Below are 13,679 nucleotides of genomic sequence, written 5' to 3'. Positions count from 1 at the left end.
GCAGTGCTGGCTGTCAGCGTCTTTTCACCTCCAGCTGATGATGAGAAGATCATCGTCAGGTGTGCAGAACTACAGGCACGCCTCCCCCGGGAAACCAGACTCTGGCGCCATCTGGTGGACAGCCCGTGAACCACCAAGAGGATCCAAAAATAAAGAAAAACAGAACAAAAACCCCGGAACTCTCTAAAACCATGTAAAAACCAGAGTCAGAATAATCCAGATGTTGTGGCTGAAGTTGTTTCATCTGACACAGAATGAGCTTCACTCAGAAAACCTCTAATATATTTGGATCAATTATTATTCATTACGGGCTGCACAGCGGCGGAAACCAGATCAGACATTTCCGTCCGCCATGGCGCCCTCTGCAGGCCATTCTGTATATAGCAGGTCATTTCAAATCTAAGAAAATCTGTTGAATCTGTTCACATCTGATGATCATGTTCCTCATCTTCATGCATATCAGATTAAATTGAAATGAGATCATTCCTTTCTGTTTGGATTTTATTGTTATAAATGCATGAACTTGTTTAGAGACATAAAAACCTCTGATTGGATGTGGACTGACTAAGAAGAAATGTATAAAATAAAAGAAAGAACATGTTAAATGTGATCATTTGAGGGAGGGAGTGTTAAGTAAAACTGATTTAACTCAAATCCTCTGTGAGCAGAAGGATCTCCAGTAGCAGCCAGTCTTTGGTGGAGTATGAAAAGGCCTCTGACTGAAGCCTGTTTTGACCGTCATGACTTGCTAACATCTCGACATCCAGAAGCAGAGATGATATTCCTCAGCAACATGGAGACGCTGGAGTTTGGGATAACGATGAGACGGTTGAACTTCCTCCTCCTCTATCTGCATCCAGGAAGCCTCCATTTCAACTCCTCTGGAATTTGAGGTCAAAGGTCAGGTAATTTGAGCTTTAGAGATGCTAACCAGCTTCTCACAGTTGTAAAAACGATACCTTGTTACCATGGTTACACATCATAACTATGTGGGAGTAAAATAAAAGTAAGAATCCTTCCGGCTGCCCAGCATCCAGAACCAGAGGGAACCGAAGATTTAATCAACAAATGAACTGAAGCAACACAGGACCATGCTGCCACCACCAACTACCCACTTCTCATGTCACAAAGATCTGCTCTGTTTGTTCCAACCAGTTCTGCTCAACTTTCAATCAGATCAACAGAAAAAATGATTTTATTTTCTTCTTAAAGCAGCTGTGTGTGAATCCAGGCAGCGAGGGGTTAACAGATGCCAGGATTAATACAGACAGAAGAAAAGGGGAGGAGGGAAGTTTACGTCATGTTTAACCTTTGATTTAAAAAGCAACACATGAGAAAAGAAGCAGCAGGAAACCCATTCATCATGACTGTTGCTCTGATCTGCTTCTTTTTCCTCTGTGAGTACGTTTTCTTTTCCTTTCTGACAGAATCAGATAAAGATCACAGGAGCTTCAACTAAACCACTTTTAGTGATCCGTGTTCGAGCAGATCCTCGTTTCTTTCTGCTCTGCAGAGAGCAGGAGGAGCACAGAGCGCTTTTATCAGTTTATCAATCTGAAGATTTTAATTTGAGCTGGAACTGAACCGGCGATGAACGAAATTAATCTGCAGCTGAACTCAGAATAATGTTAGTTTGTGTTCTTTAATAAGAAGTCATAACTTCTCCTTTATGAAAGCACAAATTTAAAATGAATGTTACTTGAATCGTTTCCCAAAAAGATGAAATGAAATTCATCTTCTGAAAAAATGTTTTCGATGTTCTGATGGTCTTTAAAACAACATGGAAAGATTTTAGTCGGAAAGATATGGCCTAAATTTTAAATTTCATCCACAACAAAAATATGTAAATGAAGTCAAAATGCTGGAAGGCAAAGCAGAAACATTTATCATTAAATGCAAAAAGACCAAAATTAGATCAAAATCAAAGTTGAAACAGATTTTAAAATATTTAAAAAGCCGCTGAAGCTGAACAGAAAATCCTCCAGGATTTAAAGCCAAACAGAAAATAAGTTTGGAAGTTTTTCAATCGTCAGATAAAAAAACGTTTTTAATCAGTGAATCGTTCCAGACAGAAATATCTATTCCATCCGACCGCGTTTCAATAACCAATAATTAACCTTCATGTTCACTTCGACTCCACGGCTCCAGCTCCAGTTTAACCATTAAAATATTTACCATTTTAAAACCAGTTTTCTGTATTATTTTAAAATTATGGTGTTTATTAAAAATTCATATTTTTAAGAGAAATGAGACACTCAACACTAAAAGTTCCTCTATAATGAACAAACTGGAACAGTTGGTTCAAAATCACCAAAGAAAAGCTGCTCAGCCTGTAACAGGTCATCCTGACAAAATGTACAAAATAAAATGATTTATTTCTTCATAAATTAAAAGAAGGGAATAATAGATAAATGTCACTGAAATCCATCAAAATGCGTCTTCACACATTTTTTAAACTTAATTTCTATTATTAAGTGTAATAGTTCATTTATACATCATTTCATTAAATATTATTTGCTACAGACTTTATTGCTTCTTTGATGTAAAAATACATTAAATATTATTTCTGTCTTCCGTCGTATTAAACCTCCAACAGAAACAAACGTTTTTTATTTCTGACTCAAACTCTGAAACTGATCAGAAATAAAAAATGCTGCAGAGAAATTAACGTTTTTACAACCTGAACGTCTCCGACACTCACTGCATCAGTCCACCTTTACATGCAGGTCTGGATCTCCAGAACCGATCAGTTTGCCTGATTATCGCTGGACTTATTGGATCTGAAGGTTCTGCTGGTACCCGTCATAACTGCCGGTTATTAGTAATAAGTAATAAGGTTCGACGATCGATTTGATTTGGTCCAAAACGTTGAGAAAACAGAGGATTGGAGACAACGTCCTGCCGCTCCGCACCATAAACATGTTTTATGTTTGTCATGTTTCATGTGATGCAGTTAATATGTTAATATGTTGAACAGTAAAGCTCAGAATTATTCATACTCAGGCAGATTTTAGTCCAACTCAGAAGTTTGTTTCTGTTGTGAAAGGAGAAGCATCTCTCCACATCTAGAAAAATAATCATTAGTGTCGTGTTTTTTATTTGAAATGTATTAAATATGTTGGAAACAATCTTCAGTATTTCCTTTAAAATCTTTTCATCGCAGCAGCTTTCTGCTCTTTTCCTCTGACGATGAGCTGCAAGGCTTTGAGGTGAAGCTGTTCTTGTCTTCGCCATAAAAAACATGACAGATGTGAGTTTTAGTCGCTTCCATTTCTGATCGTGAAGAACTGAGCATCATTCTGGGTCCTTCTTGCTCTGTGTGGTTCAGGTTTCACTTCTTAAAGGAAACTTTGCTGCAGGTCGGAGAGAGTTCATGTGGGTAAATCTGGAGCAGATCTTGTGGTTTCTCTCAGCAGACACTGATCTCGTTTCTCTGCAGCTCTGCAGATCTCCAGCATTCCTGCTGCAGTGAATCAGTTCACTAGATCAGCAGGAGAAGATTTCTCAGGACATTGTGGCTCTTCTTTCTCTGGAACCAGGAAGATCTTCTGCAGGGAAAACTGTGGGAACGGAAACGTTCTGATAGAAACCACAGAGAACTCAGCTGAAAACGGACAATACAGCATTGAATATGTCAAAGTTCACGGGCCAAACATTTACAGCTTCTCTGTGAAGATCTCAGCCCTGACTGAGTCTGACTCGGGTCGGTACAGATGTGGTTTGGGCCAATCCTCAGAGTCCTACCAGGATTTCACTCTCACTGTTTCAGGAGGTGAGTTTCTGATTAACAAGTCTGATTAATTCAGCTCCATTTCCTTCAGCTCTCATCAGCGTCTTGCTCCTGCTAAAGAAAATCCTCCCCGCAGCATGATTCTGCCGCCGCCGTGCTTCAGTGTGGGCGTGTTGTCCTCAGGGTGTCGGTGTTCTGCCACACATGAAGCTGTTCTCCTGTGAACAGAACCTCAGTGAACACCAGGTTCCTCCTGCATGAAGCAGCTCACAGCTTCCACACTGAAACTTTGCGGTCGGCAGAAACTCTGAAACTTGCGGCGCACAAAAACATTCAGGTTTATAAAATCACATGTAAAAGTTTCACCATAAACTTTACAGTTTATAAACATAATAAAGGATTTTATTCAGCAGGCGCCACAAGGCTGACATTAACAAAAACTTAACATTTTAAAAAGCAAAATAAAATGTAGGGAGTCAAAACTGAAGGGATGTGTTGATCAATTAAAATGAAAATGCTATTTAAAAAATCTAAATCCTCTAAATCTTCCATATGTCTCTGCCATCTATCAGTAGATAAGATGTCAACATCCTCCGTTTCAGTTTCAACTCCTTTAACCTCGACACCAACAGATTCATGGAGTCTCAACTTCAGTTCAGGAAGTTTCACACCTTCAGTTTCCTCTGAAACCACCAATCAGTCGACTGTGAGCCATGAAGAGGAGGAAACGTCTGACGGTAAATCCAAACACTCACGTTTACTCTGATCTGGACTCCGTTTGTTCCCAACATGTTCTGCTGAGGGAGTCCAACAGAAAAGCAGCTAAATTTAATATTTTGGTTTTATTCTCCTAGCCGTGTCTCTTATTTTGAAATGTAAAAACTCTTCAGGGCCTCCTGACTGCTGTCTCTGTTTGTATCTGAAGAAATGTTTGGCTGAGCGATGAGACTGATGCTCTGTGTGAAACATGTAGAAACGTCTGCCTGGTTCCTGCTGGCGGTGGCTCTGACCGGGGCTGGCATCCTGTTATCTGCGGCTCTGCTGGTTCTCTGCAGACGGAGGTGTCACAGACTTCTGACAGGTAAACAACAGGAAACACATTCTGTGGTTCAGGGCCTACAAACCCAGAAGAACAGGGTGAGAGATCAGCAGGGGGAACCATGCTGCACTGAAGGCTCGTGGGAACCAGAGCAGCCATCTGCAGCCAGGCTGTGAAACATGGAGGTCAGCTGATTCCTGGACAGGAAGTGATGTCGATCGCCTCCCAGCGCTGCCTTCAGGGGAGTCTGGATGAGCGGGACCGCCTGGTGCAGAGGTCAGGCCCGCGCTGCCACCATGAGGCGCAGACATGAGGGTGGGTGTGTGAACGTTGTTCTGGGTTCATCACTTCCTGTGTGAAAGAAGTCAAAGGTCGCCGCCGCTCGCCGTCTTCGTGGGAAATTAAAAATAACACAAAATCTAATTTGTGTTCAGTGAACGGGCCTGTTCACCCAGACAGCATGATGCTGCCACCACCGTGCTTCACCATCAGGATGAGGTTCCTTCACTGAGGAATTTTATATGAATACATTTTAATATTTATCTTATAACTGTTAATATGATCAAGTTTATGGGGTTAAAAAAAATCAAACTTATCATAACATCAACATTAAGTTCTTGCAGAATAAAGACCAAAGTCTCATCATCCTCCACCTGTTTGTCACTTACAGCTTAAAGTGAAAAATAATGTTTTAATTTTATAACTGATGGAAAAGAACCTGAGCTCTGCATCAGCCAATCATCACTCTGCAGTCAGGTTTCATGAAGGCCGTTTAAAACCGCAGAGACCAGCAGTCTAAACAAGTAGCTGGTTGCCATGGTAACAGTACGGTTTCAGTATGCATCAGTTTTGTTAGCATTTGCTTCCTGGTTTCACTGCTTGGTGCTTAAAACAACCACAGAGGAAACATTTACACAGAGTAAGATCTCAGCAGGAACTCTGTGAAGACACATCACTTTTAATAAAGAAACAAAAGAAGAAAAGAGGATTTATATGAAACAAACCCATTTTACAGATTGAAGAGTTATTCTCTGTAAAACGGACAGCGCACTGCCAGCAGGAGGCGCTACATGTTGATGCCGTTTGGTAATTAATGCAGTTTTATGTAGATTCATCATCTCACCTGTTTCTAAATCCAGTCTGGTAATTTTTTGTGAACTGATTACTGCTGCATATTAAAAAATTTTGTTTGTTTTATAAACTTGATCTAGACTTTATTGATGTATTAAAACTCAAGTGGTAAAAGCTACCAGCCCATGTTCCATTTTTAATGCAGAGTATTAAATACATACTGCAAGTAATTGGTGTGATAAAATATGAGTTTTACTTTTTAGGCCACATTTTTCCACAATCCTCACCAGCAGGTGGCAGTAATGAGGCATTAAGCTATTTGCCAATCGCCATAAAACAACAAGAAGAAGAAAAACAATCACAGTCCATAGAAGACAGCGTCAGACCTAGCAACGGGGTCAATCACACCTAGCAACGGGGTCAACCACACCTAGCAACGGGGTTGCCCACACCTAGCAACGGGGTTGCCCACACCTAAATGGGAAGTAAGGAGTAATCAGTGAAGAGTCTCCAGACAGAGGTGTTTTTTTGTTTCCTTAATTTTAATGGGCTTTTCAAAATAAGAGCCTCTATCACTCTGGGTTGAATCCGTTTACTGATCAGGTGATTTGTGTCTTAATGGCAGGAATGAACGTAATCAAGTTTTTATCTATTATGTCAGTAAACTTTGATGTCTGACCTTTATCTGTGATTTTAATTTGTCCAGGTGTGAAAACCACCAGAGGCTCAAACAGAAGAGACCAGAAGGTAAATGATCCAGTTTACAGACGTTTTCTCTTCTGGAAAACAAAAGATTTAGTGAAATGTTACTTGTTCTCTCAATCACTGTGTGTACAGAACAAATCTCTGGCTAAGAATGAAAGTTGGATTATTTTGCTTTTTTTTCCCATTTAGGACGATGATTGTGGAAATTCTTCATCTGGGGATTTGATTTACATGAATGCAAAACCTGTCTGCAGGAACAAGAAGTAGATGTGAGACTGAGGAGATGAGATGAGACCCGGATTTAAACCCAGATTCTGCTTCACGCTCTGAAGCTGCAACCCAATAAAACCTGGAAATGTGTCAAACTACCGGCAGAGGAAAGTGAAGGAACGAACACGGAGAGTCAGTGAGAGGGAGGATTTGGCTCTGGAAGGATTTGGGGGAATTGCTTCCATCACTGTTGCTGCTGCTTCATTGGGACTATTTCTATTTGCTGTTTGTTGAACGTCTTGTTTTCTATCAGTCGTCTTGCGGTTTTTGGTCCTGAGCAGCTACTGACGAGTCCTGACCGACACAGCAGAACAGCTTCAAGAGGTCAAAGGAACATGTGGAGACGTCACGCAGTGGGAGATTACATGATCATCATAAAAGACATATTAACGTTTAAGATGGCCGACTTTCTGTTTGTGATTTCTTATTTTTCCCTTTATCTTCTTTTTCATTATTTTCTGTTTAATATTTTTCCTTTTTGTTCCTTCTTTTCCTTGTTTTTCCTTTTTCTCACAGAAAATGGCCCTGGTGGGCCACCATGATTATTTATAGATTATGTGAAGATACACAACATATCAGAGGACACATGTTTATTGTTTAAACAATAAAGCACAGAAAATACAAGAATTGGAGTATCTGTGTTAAATAAACCTTTTATTACTACTATGTCAAAGAAACTGGTAGAGATGCGTTACCTGGCAACCGATGGGCGGAGGGTGATGTGGTAGTTTAGTTTTCTCAATGTGACGCTGTGAAGGAGACGAGACACGTTGAGCTTCCATTAGCATCCAACAGGAAGGTTTCTTCTTCTTCTGTGTAATGAACAAACACCATATGCAGTATTTCATATGTAATAAGTAGCTAAGTGTTACTTACCTAAAAAGGCTTTTAGCTAGCTAAGGGCTCAATAAAGGCTCGCTAAAAGTTGGATTTTAGCTAGAACAATGATTAAAAAACTCCTGCACGGCTTCTAACAGAGATGTTTAGAACATCACTAACACACTAATGTTTTATTTCTTTCATTATGTGCAAAGTACAAGTTCCTGGCAGAAATTACGACAGAAACACAGGATGTGCGTATCAACAATGAGCCATTTTAGCTAGCTAAAATGGCTTTTAGCTAGCTAAGGGCTAAATAAAGGCTAGCTAAAAGCTAGGATTTCAAAATAAACTTATATCAATTTAGTTTTAGCTATTTTTACAAATAACATTTTAATACTTACGCATTTTGGCTTTTAACTGTATCTATTGTTTTAACAGAGTAACAGTATTTTATCTCTTCCACAAAAAACTAAAATTACAAAATATGCATGGCAATATGTATTTATTACAAAGCTGTAACATATGGAGTTATGGGGGACATTTTTTAATTTTGTATTTCCTTGCAAATAAGTGGTTTGCATTGAGAAAATGGTGAGAGGGAAAAGTGGGGGCTCGTCCAGTGGACGATACGTTTTGGTTAAATTAAAGTATTTTTTCCTGGTTACTCTGGAATGTCTTCTGTCTTCAGAACAAGTTCAAACCTCTGATCAGGAAACACATTTTCTAAAGTGCTTCTAATGTCAGAGCAGTTTCCATGTCATTGATACATTTAAAAAATCATTTATTAGTAAAACAATGTTGTACTATAAGATTTTTTTCCTCCTTCTTCCCTTGTACTTATACACTATATCAGTTGTTCTAGTCAAAGTGACCTCTTGAATCATGTTTACATTCTGAGTCACACACACACACGCACACACACACACACACACACACACACACACACACACACACACACACACACACACACTAATAGGTGAGAAATGGTCAGTGTTTTGACCAAGGTCGCTTCTACGTGTGGTGAGGGGAATCTAACTCTCAACCCACTGAGCCACACCTGCCTCTTTAGACGTATTTTCTACAGAATGACGCCTGTGAAAGGAACCAGCAGTTATTTTAGTTCCTGCTGCTGAAACCCCCGTGCTGCAGCAGAGGCAGGTTCAGAGCTGTGACGGGCTGCAGGTTGAAGCGGTGAAGGAGTCTGCAGACTGGAGGGATGGAGGAGAGGAAGTGTGAAGCTCTCAGACGGTCTGGGGGAGGAACTGCTGCTTTATCTGATGAGGGTAGCAGGAAACCATCACAGCTTCAGTATGACCAGCGACACTTTGCTCTGCTTCTTCCTGTGTGAGTACTTTTACTTTTCTTCATCTCACTTTAACAAACATCAACTTTAGGGTTGCTTTAATGCATAACTATACATATTTAATGCTTTTTAAAAATGTTAATAAAAAGAAGTATTTTTTACTTTGTATATTTCTCTACTCTGAAGGAGAGCTCTGAAGTTCTCCAACTGAAACTGAATTTTCTGATGTCCCTCTGGACTCTGATGTCCCTCTGGACTCTGATGTCCCTCTGGACTCTGATGTCCCTCTGGACTCTGATGTCCCTCTCACTTATTTTTGTCCCAGTAGAAGAAAATGTGAACATCTTCTCTTCCTCCTTATCTTTTTCTTCGAGCCGTCGTCTCCGGACTGTAAAGCTTCTTGTTAAGAGTCATGTAACAACCTGATGAAGATCCCGACTGTATTTTGGTCCAAACCCAGTTCAGAGGGTCCCGGGTTCAACACCCCGTACAATAACTCTGCATTCAATTTTAGATCTGTTGAATTATTGTTATATCAAATAAAATGTCCCAGTTTGTCATAAATAGAAGGGCAAACTGTAATATAAATGTTATGATTTTAGTGATTTTAAGTTTTATTGACTCTAAATCAATAAATCTGAGCCATGTTTTCTTTTGTTCTCATGTTGTTGCCGTTGGGGATGGAAAGTTTTGTTCCTCTGCAGAATGTCTCCAGCTAATGACTGAGCTCTGGTGATGGAAAGAGGAAACTGGTCTCACTGGTTTCTCACACTGACACCAACAGGTTGCTGGTTTTCTGCAGACGAAGAACAAAAGTTTTATCAAGACATTTAGAGTTAAACTCTTAACCACCCCGCAGATTCAGATTTAAATTTTTTATTTGACCGCCGTCTTTGTTCTGCCTGGAGGTGATATTTATGTTTTGGAGCGACTCAGTACCAGAACCTGGTGGAGAATCTGAGATTAGGACCGGGGTCTTCAACCTGCGGCTCCGGAGCTGCAAGTGGCTCTTTGGATTTTCTACAATGTCTCATTTCTAACCGCAGCTAAAAAAAAGAATAATTGCATTGAAATTCTTCAGCTGAATGAAAATAAAAGTTTTAAACTGTCAGCTTGTATTTTAAATCCTTTTCCACAAACAGAAGAAAATGTATCAATGCTCGTTTTGAAAGTTATTATTCAGTAAGTTTATTCACTTGGGCCTTCGCTACGTCTAAAAAAATATATATTAACAATAAATAGTTATCAAAAAATTCTAACATCATTTTTCAAAGAGTCAGGTACATCAGAGGAAACATGAAAAAGCTGCACAGCTGTAATAAAAAAGGTTTGATTTGCTGTAATGTCAAATATTTACCTTTGATTTTTGACAAGTTTTTTATCAAAATGTAGAAAGAATATTTTCACTATGAAAGAAATGTTTAAATCTGATGGTTGCAGTATGAATAATTGTAGGATTCCCTGTACTTGAAAACTACAGATTTAATGTGCAGTTTGTTTCTAAAAGTGATGGAAACTCTGAGCTGGTCAGAGTTGATGAATGTGGAGCAGATCTTGTGGTTTCTCTCAGCAGACACTGATCTCGTTTCTCTGCAGCTCTGCAGATCTCCAGCATTCCTGCTGCAGTGAATCAGTTCACTAGATCAGCAGGAGAAGATTTCTCAGGACATTGTGGCTCTTCTTTCTCTGGAACCAGGAAGATCTTCTGCAGGGAAAACTGTGGGAACGGAAACGTTCTGATAGAAACCACAGAGAACTCAGCTGAAAACGGACGATACAGCATTGAATATGTCAAAGTTCACGGACCAAACATTTACAGCTTCTCTGTGAAGATCTCAGCCCTGACTGAGTCTGACTCGGGTCGGTACAGATGTGGTTTGGGCCAATCCTCAGAGTCCTACCAGGATTTCACTCTCACTGTTTCAGGAGGTGAGTTTCTGATTAACAAGTCTGATTAATTCAGCTCCATTTCCTTCAGCTCTCATCAGCGTCTAAATCTAATCTAATCTAAATCCTCTAAATCTTCCATATGTCTCTGTCATCTATCAGTAGATAAGATGTCAACATCCTCCGTTTCAGTTTCAACTCCTTTAACCTCGACACCAACAGATTTACGGAGTCTCAGCTTCAGTTCAGAAAGTTTCACACCTTCAGTTTCCTCTGAAACCACCAATCAGTCGACAACATCTGACTGTAAGTTATATTTATAATGTTGAAATATTCCTTTAGTGGTTCGTCCCTCATCATGAAGCTGTTGTTCTGTTGCTCACCTCAGATTGTTGTGTGAAACCAGCAGGTTCTCCTTCACAAACCGCTGCAGATGTTCGGCTGTTTGTGCTTCCAGCCCTGGCCTTCATCGCCGCCCTGCTGTCTGCGATGATGATGATGGTTTTCTGCAGAAGAAGATCAAAGAAACCTCAAACAGGCGAGAGAACAGAAACAGTCCTGTGGTTCTTCTGAGTGGAGTCAGTGTGTTTCCTCATGCATGACTTTCATCCCTCCTTGGTCTCTAAGATAACAAAACTATGAAATGTTTCTGGATTAGATTCATTTTTATCTGTTTTTTTAGTTTGAGTTTCACCATCGGATTGTTCTGAAATGTTCTCCAGATTCTCCTGTGGAAACGGATCAAAGTCCTGCTGCCTGTGAGGTGAGAAAATATTAAATATATTAGTGCTGGTTCATATAGAGATCAAATTAGAAAAACAGGCTTTATTCAGCATAACATGGCATTTAGAAATCTTAATAAATTCAAATAATAAATGAAATCAGTCTAAGTTATAAGTTTCCAGACGGGATCAGGTCTGTGATTCACATTCAGCATTTCCACAAACCCTAAAATATAACAAATGTTAGACGTTATTATGTTTATGGAGCAAATAATAATTCCCAATAATTCATGTTTTTCTCCTGAAGACGACCAGAATCGATGATGATGATGATGATGATGGTGTCAGAGAGGAAGACGGGCGGTGGAGATCTGCTGACGTGGAAATCTACCTGGCGTACATCGACGCCATCAGCAGCTCTGTGGCTGCAGCCGCTGATCGGCGCCAAGTCAGAAAAACCTTCATCTTTTTATTCTCATCATCATAATTATAATAAACAGCAGAACCTGAAAGTTTTTACACCAATTAATGACTCAAAACGACGACTAAACATTATATTTACTCTGTGAGGTTCTGAGGTTTAAAATACCGTTTTAATAAATTGGTTACCATGGTGATTTAGTTTGTTAGCCAGTTGCTGATGAATACCCAACAGCTGCTGGTTTGTACTGAAGCTGTTTCTGCCTCTTTCAGGCTCCAGATGATGAAGACGATGATGCTGATGAAGCTGAGGTGAATTTCTCCAGCAGACTCTTGGACTCAGCTCTCAGAGCCGGTAGAGGCAGCATCAGTGACGTCCTCTACTCTGACATCTGCCACGACGAGCTGCTCTACTCAAACATTTTTTAATCTGCTCCCGTTTATTCTGATGATTTTTCTTTATGCTAACAAACTGAGGCTCATCTGCAGGACAGTCTGGTTTCACACCAACAGAAGCTGAAGTTCTGGATCAATTTCAACTGTAGAAAATGTCCATTTAAAAGTCCAAAGTATCAGTTTTCAGTCATTCCTTGAAGGAAATCTGGATTTATTTACCCTACATGTGGTTATGCGCCTGTCTAGCCAGGAGTTATGTGAATTTTGTTGTTTGTCTTTTTCTTTGGAACAAATTCGTTGTTTTTCTGTACGATGATTCTGATGAACCCAAAGTCAAATCCATCTACTGTAATATATTCAATTTGCCAATAAAAGTTATAACGGTATCTCCTGTTTACTTATGAGATCAGCTAAATGTTATTTATTTCAACAAGTAAAAACTGTTAAATGTGTCTTAAAGCTGCATGTTGTTTGTCACCTGACTGAGTAAATCAGAATCTTTCTGCTGAACATTTCACCAAACATCACCGAGAGTTTCTGCTTCTGGTGGGAGGTGAAGCATCAAGGAGGATTAATGTCTTCTTCACCTAAACATGTTCACTATGAGCTCATATGAGTCACGTTAGCGACATCTGCTGGGTATGAAAAGTCATTGCATGCTGTCTGAATGAAGGATGTGGGGAGGCTGAACTGCTCACACTCACACCTGAGGACAGTTTGTAAAGACAGATCAACCTAACAGAACTGTTAGCTTAACTGCTGCTCTGCAGGGAGCAGGGTCAAAGGTCAGACAGAGGCAGCTGAAGCCAGGAAAGTCAAGTTTATTTGTATAAAACAGGAAGTTCAAAATGCTTTACCTCATAAAACATAATACAGTAACTAACTATGAAACAAACAAGAAAAAATACAAATATCATCATCAAACTAATATATTGATCAATGTTCCATTTATTACTAATAAATTCATCTGTAAGCAGGTGGGATTAATAACTGATTTAAAGGAGCTCAGTGATAAACACATGGATGACGCTGTAACAGAGCCACCATGTTTGTTTTTTCTGAATAAATTCATTACAGAGAAAATGTATCAAACTGTTTAGTAGAAAGTTGCTGTTATTCCATTGTTTAAATTATTCCACTGTTTAAAACTGATGTTGGGCATCAAGCTGGTTTTAACTGTGGATGAAATGAATGAATCAAAAGTTCCGTGTTTGTCGGCAGATCTGTGCAGCAGGAGATTTGACTTGATCAAATGTTTAAAACAAGTAAAAAACCAAAGAAAAGACGTAAAACAGCGACCAACGTTCGCCCAGC

General features: G+C 39.6%; 2 protein-coding genes across 9 annotated transcripts; both read left to right on the top strand.

The window, feature by feature from the left end:
- The first annotated feature begins 1,359 nt into the window (after nt 1-1,359).
- LOC111608801 lies at nt 1,360-7,393 on the top strand. 8 transcript variants are annotated; one of them, XR_002752858.1, is made up of 6 exons: nt 1,360-1,397; nt 3,440-3,772; nt 4,363-4,467; nt 4,704-5,084; nt 6,547-6,587; nt 6,735-7,393. XR_002752858.1 is itself a non-coding variant. In XM_023334949.1 (6 exons), the coding sequence occupies exons 1-6, from the start codon at nt 1,364-1,366 to the stop codon at nt 6,830-6,832; spliced, it is 714 nt and encodes a 237-aa protein (XP_023190717.1). In that variant the 5' UTR covers nt 1,360-1,363; the 3' UTR covers nt 6,833-7,393. The 8 variants fall into 8 exon arrangements, 3 of the variants coding, with proteins under 3 accessions (XP_023190717.1, XP_023190710.1, XP_023190705.1); XR_002752856.1 differs by having other exon boundaries at nt 4,333-4,467; XR_002752854.1 differs by having other exon boundaries at nt 4,306-4,467.
- Nucleotides 7,394-8,836: 1,443 nt separating this feature from the next.
- Nucleotides 8,837-12,744, top strand: LOC111608791. The gene is made up of 7 exons (XM_023334898.1): nt 8,837-8,981; nt 10,537-10,869; nt 10,990-11,133; nt 11,234-11,365; nt 11,550-11,590; nt 11,857-11,997; nt 12,243-12,744. Exons 1-7 carry the CDS (start codon nt 8,915-8,917, stop codon nt 12,396-12,398), a joined length of 1,014 nt encoding a protein of 337 aa, XP_023190666.1. The 5' UTR covers nt 8,837-8,914; the 3' UTR covers nt 12,399-12,744.
- Nucleotides 12,745-13,679: the final 935 nt, after the last annotated feature.

The sequence above is a fragment of the Xiphophorus maculatus genome, chromosome 1 (assembly GCF_002775205.1).
Source record: "Xiphophorus maculatus strain JP 163 A chromosome 1, X_maculatus-5.0-male, whole genome shotgun sequence".
Taxonomy (NCBI): Eukaryota; Metazoa; Chordata; class Actinopteri; order Cyprinodontiformes; family Poeciliidae; genus Xiphophorus; species Xiphophorus maculatus.
The sequence above is the reverse complement of the archived record's forward strand: the minus strand, read 5'-3'. Positions and strand labels throughout refer to the sequence as shown.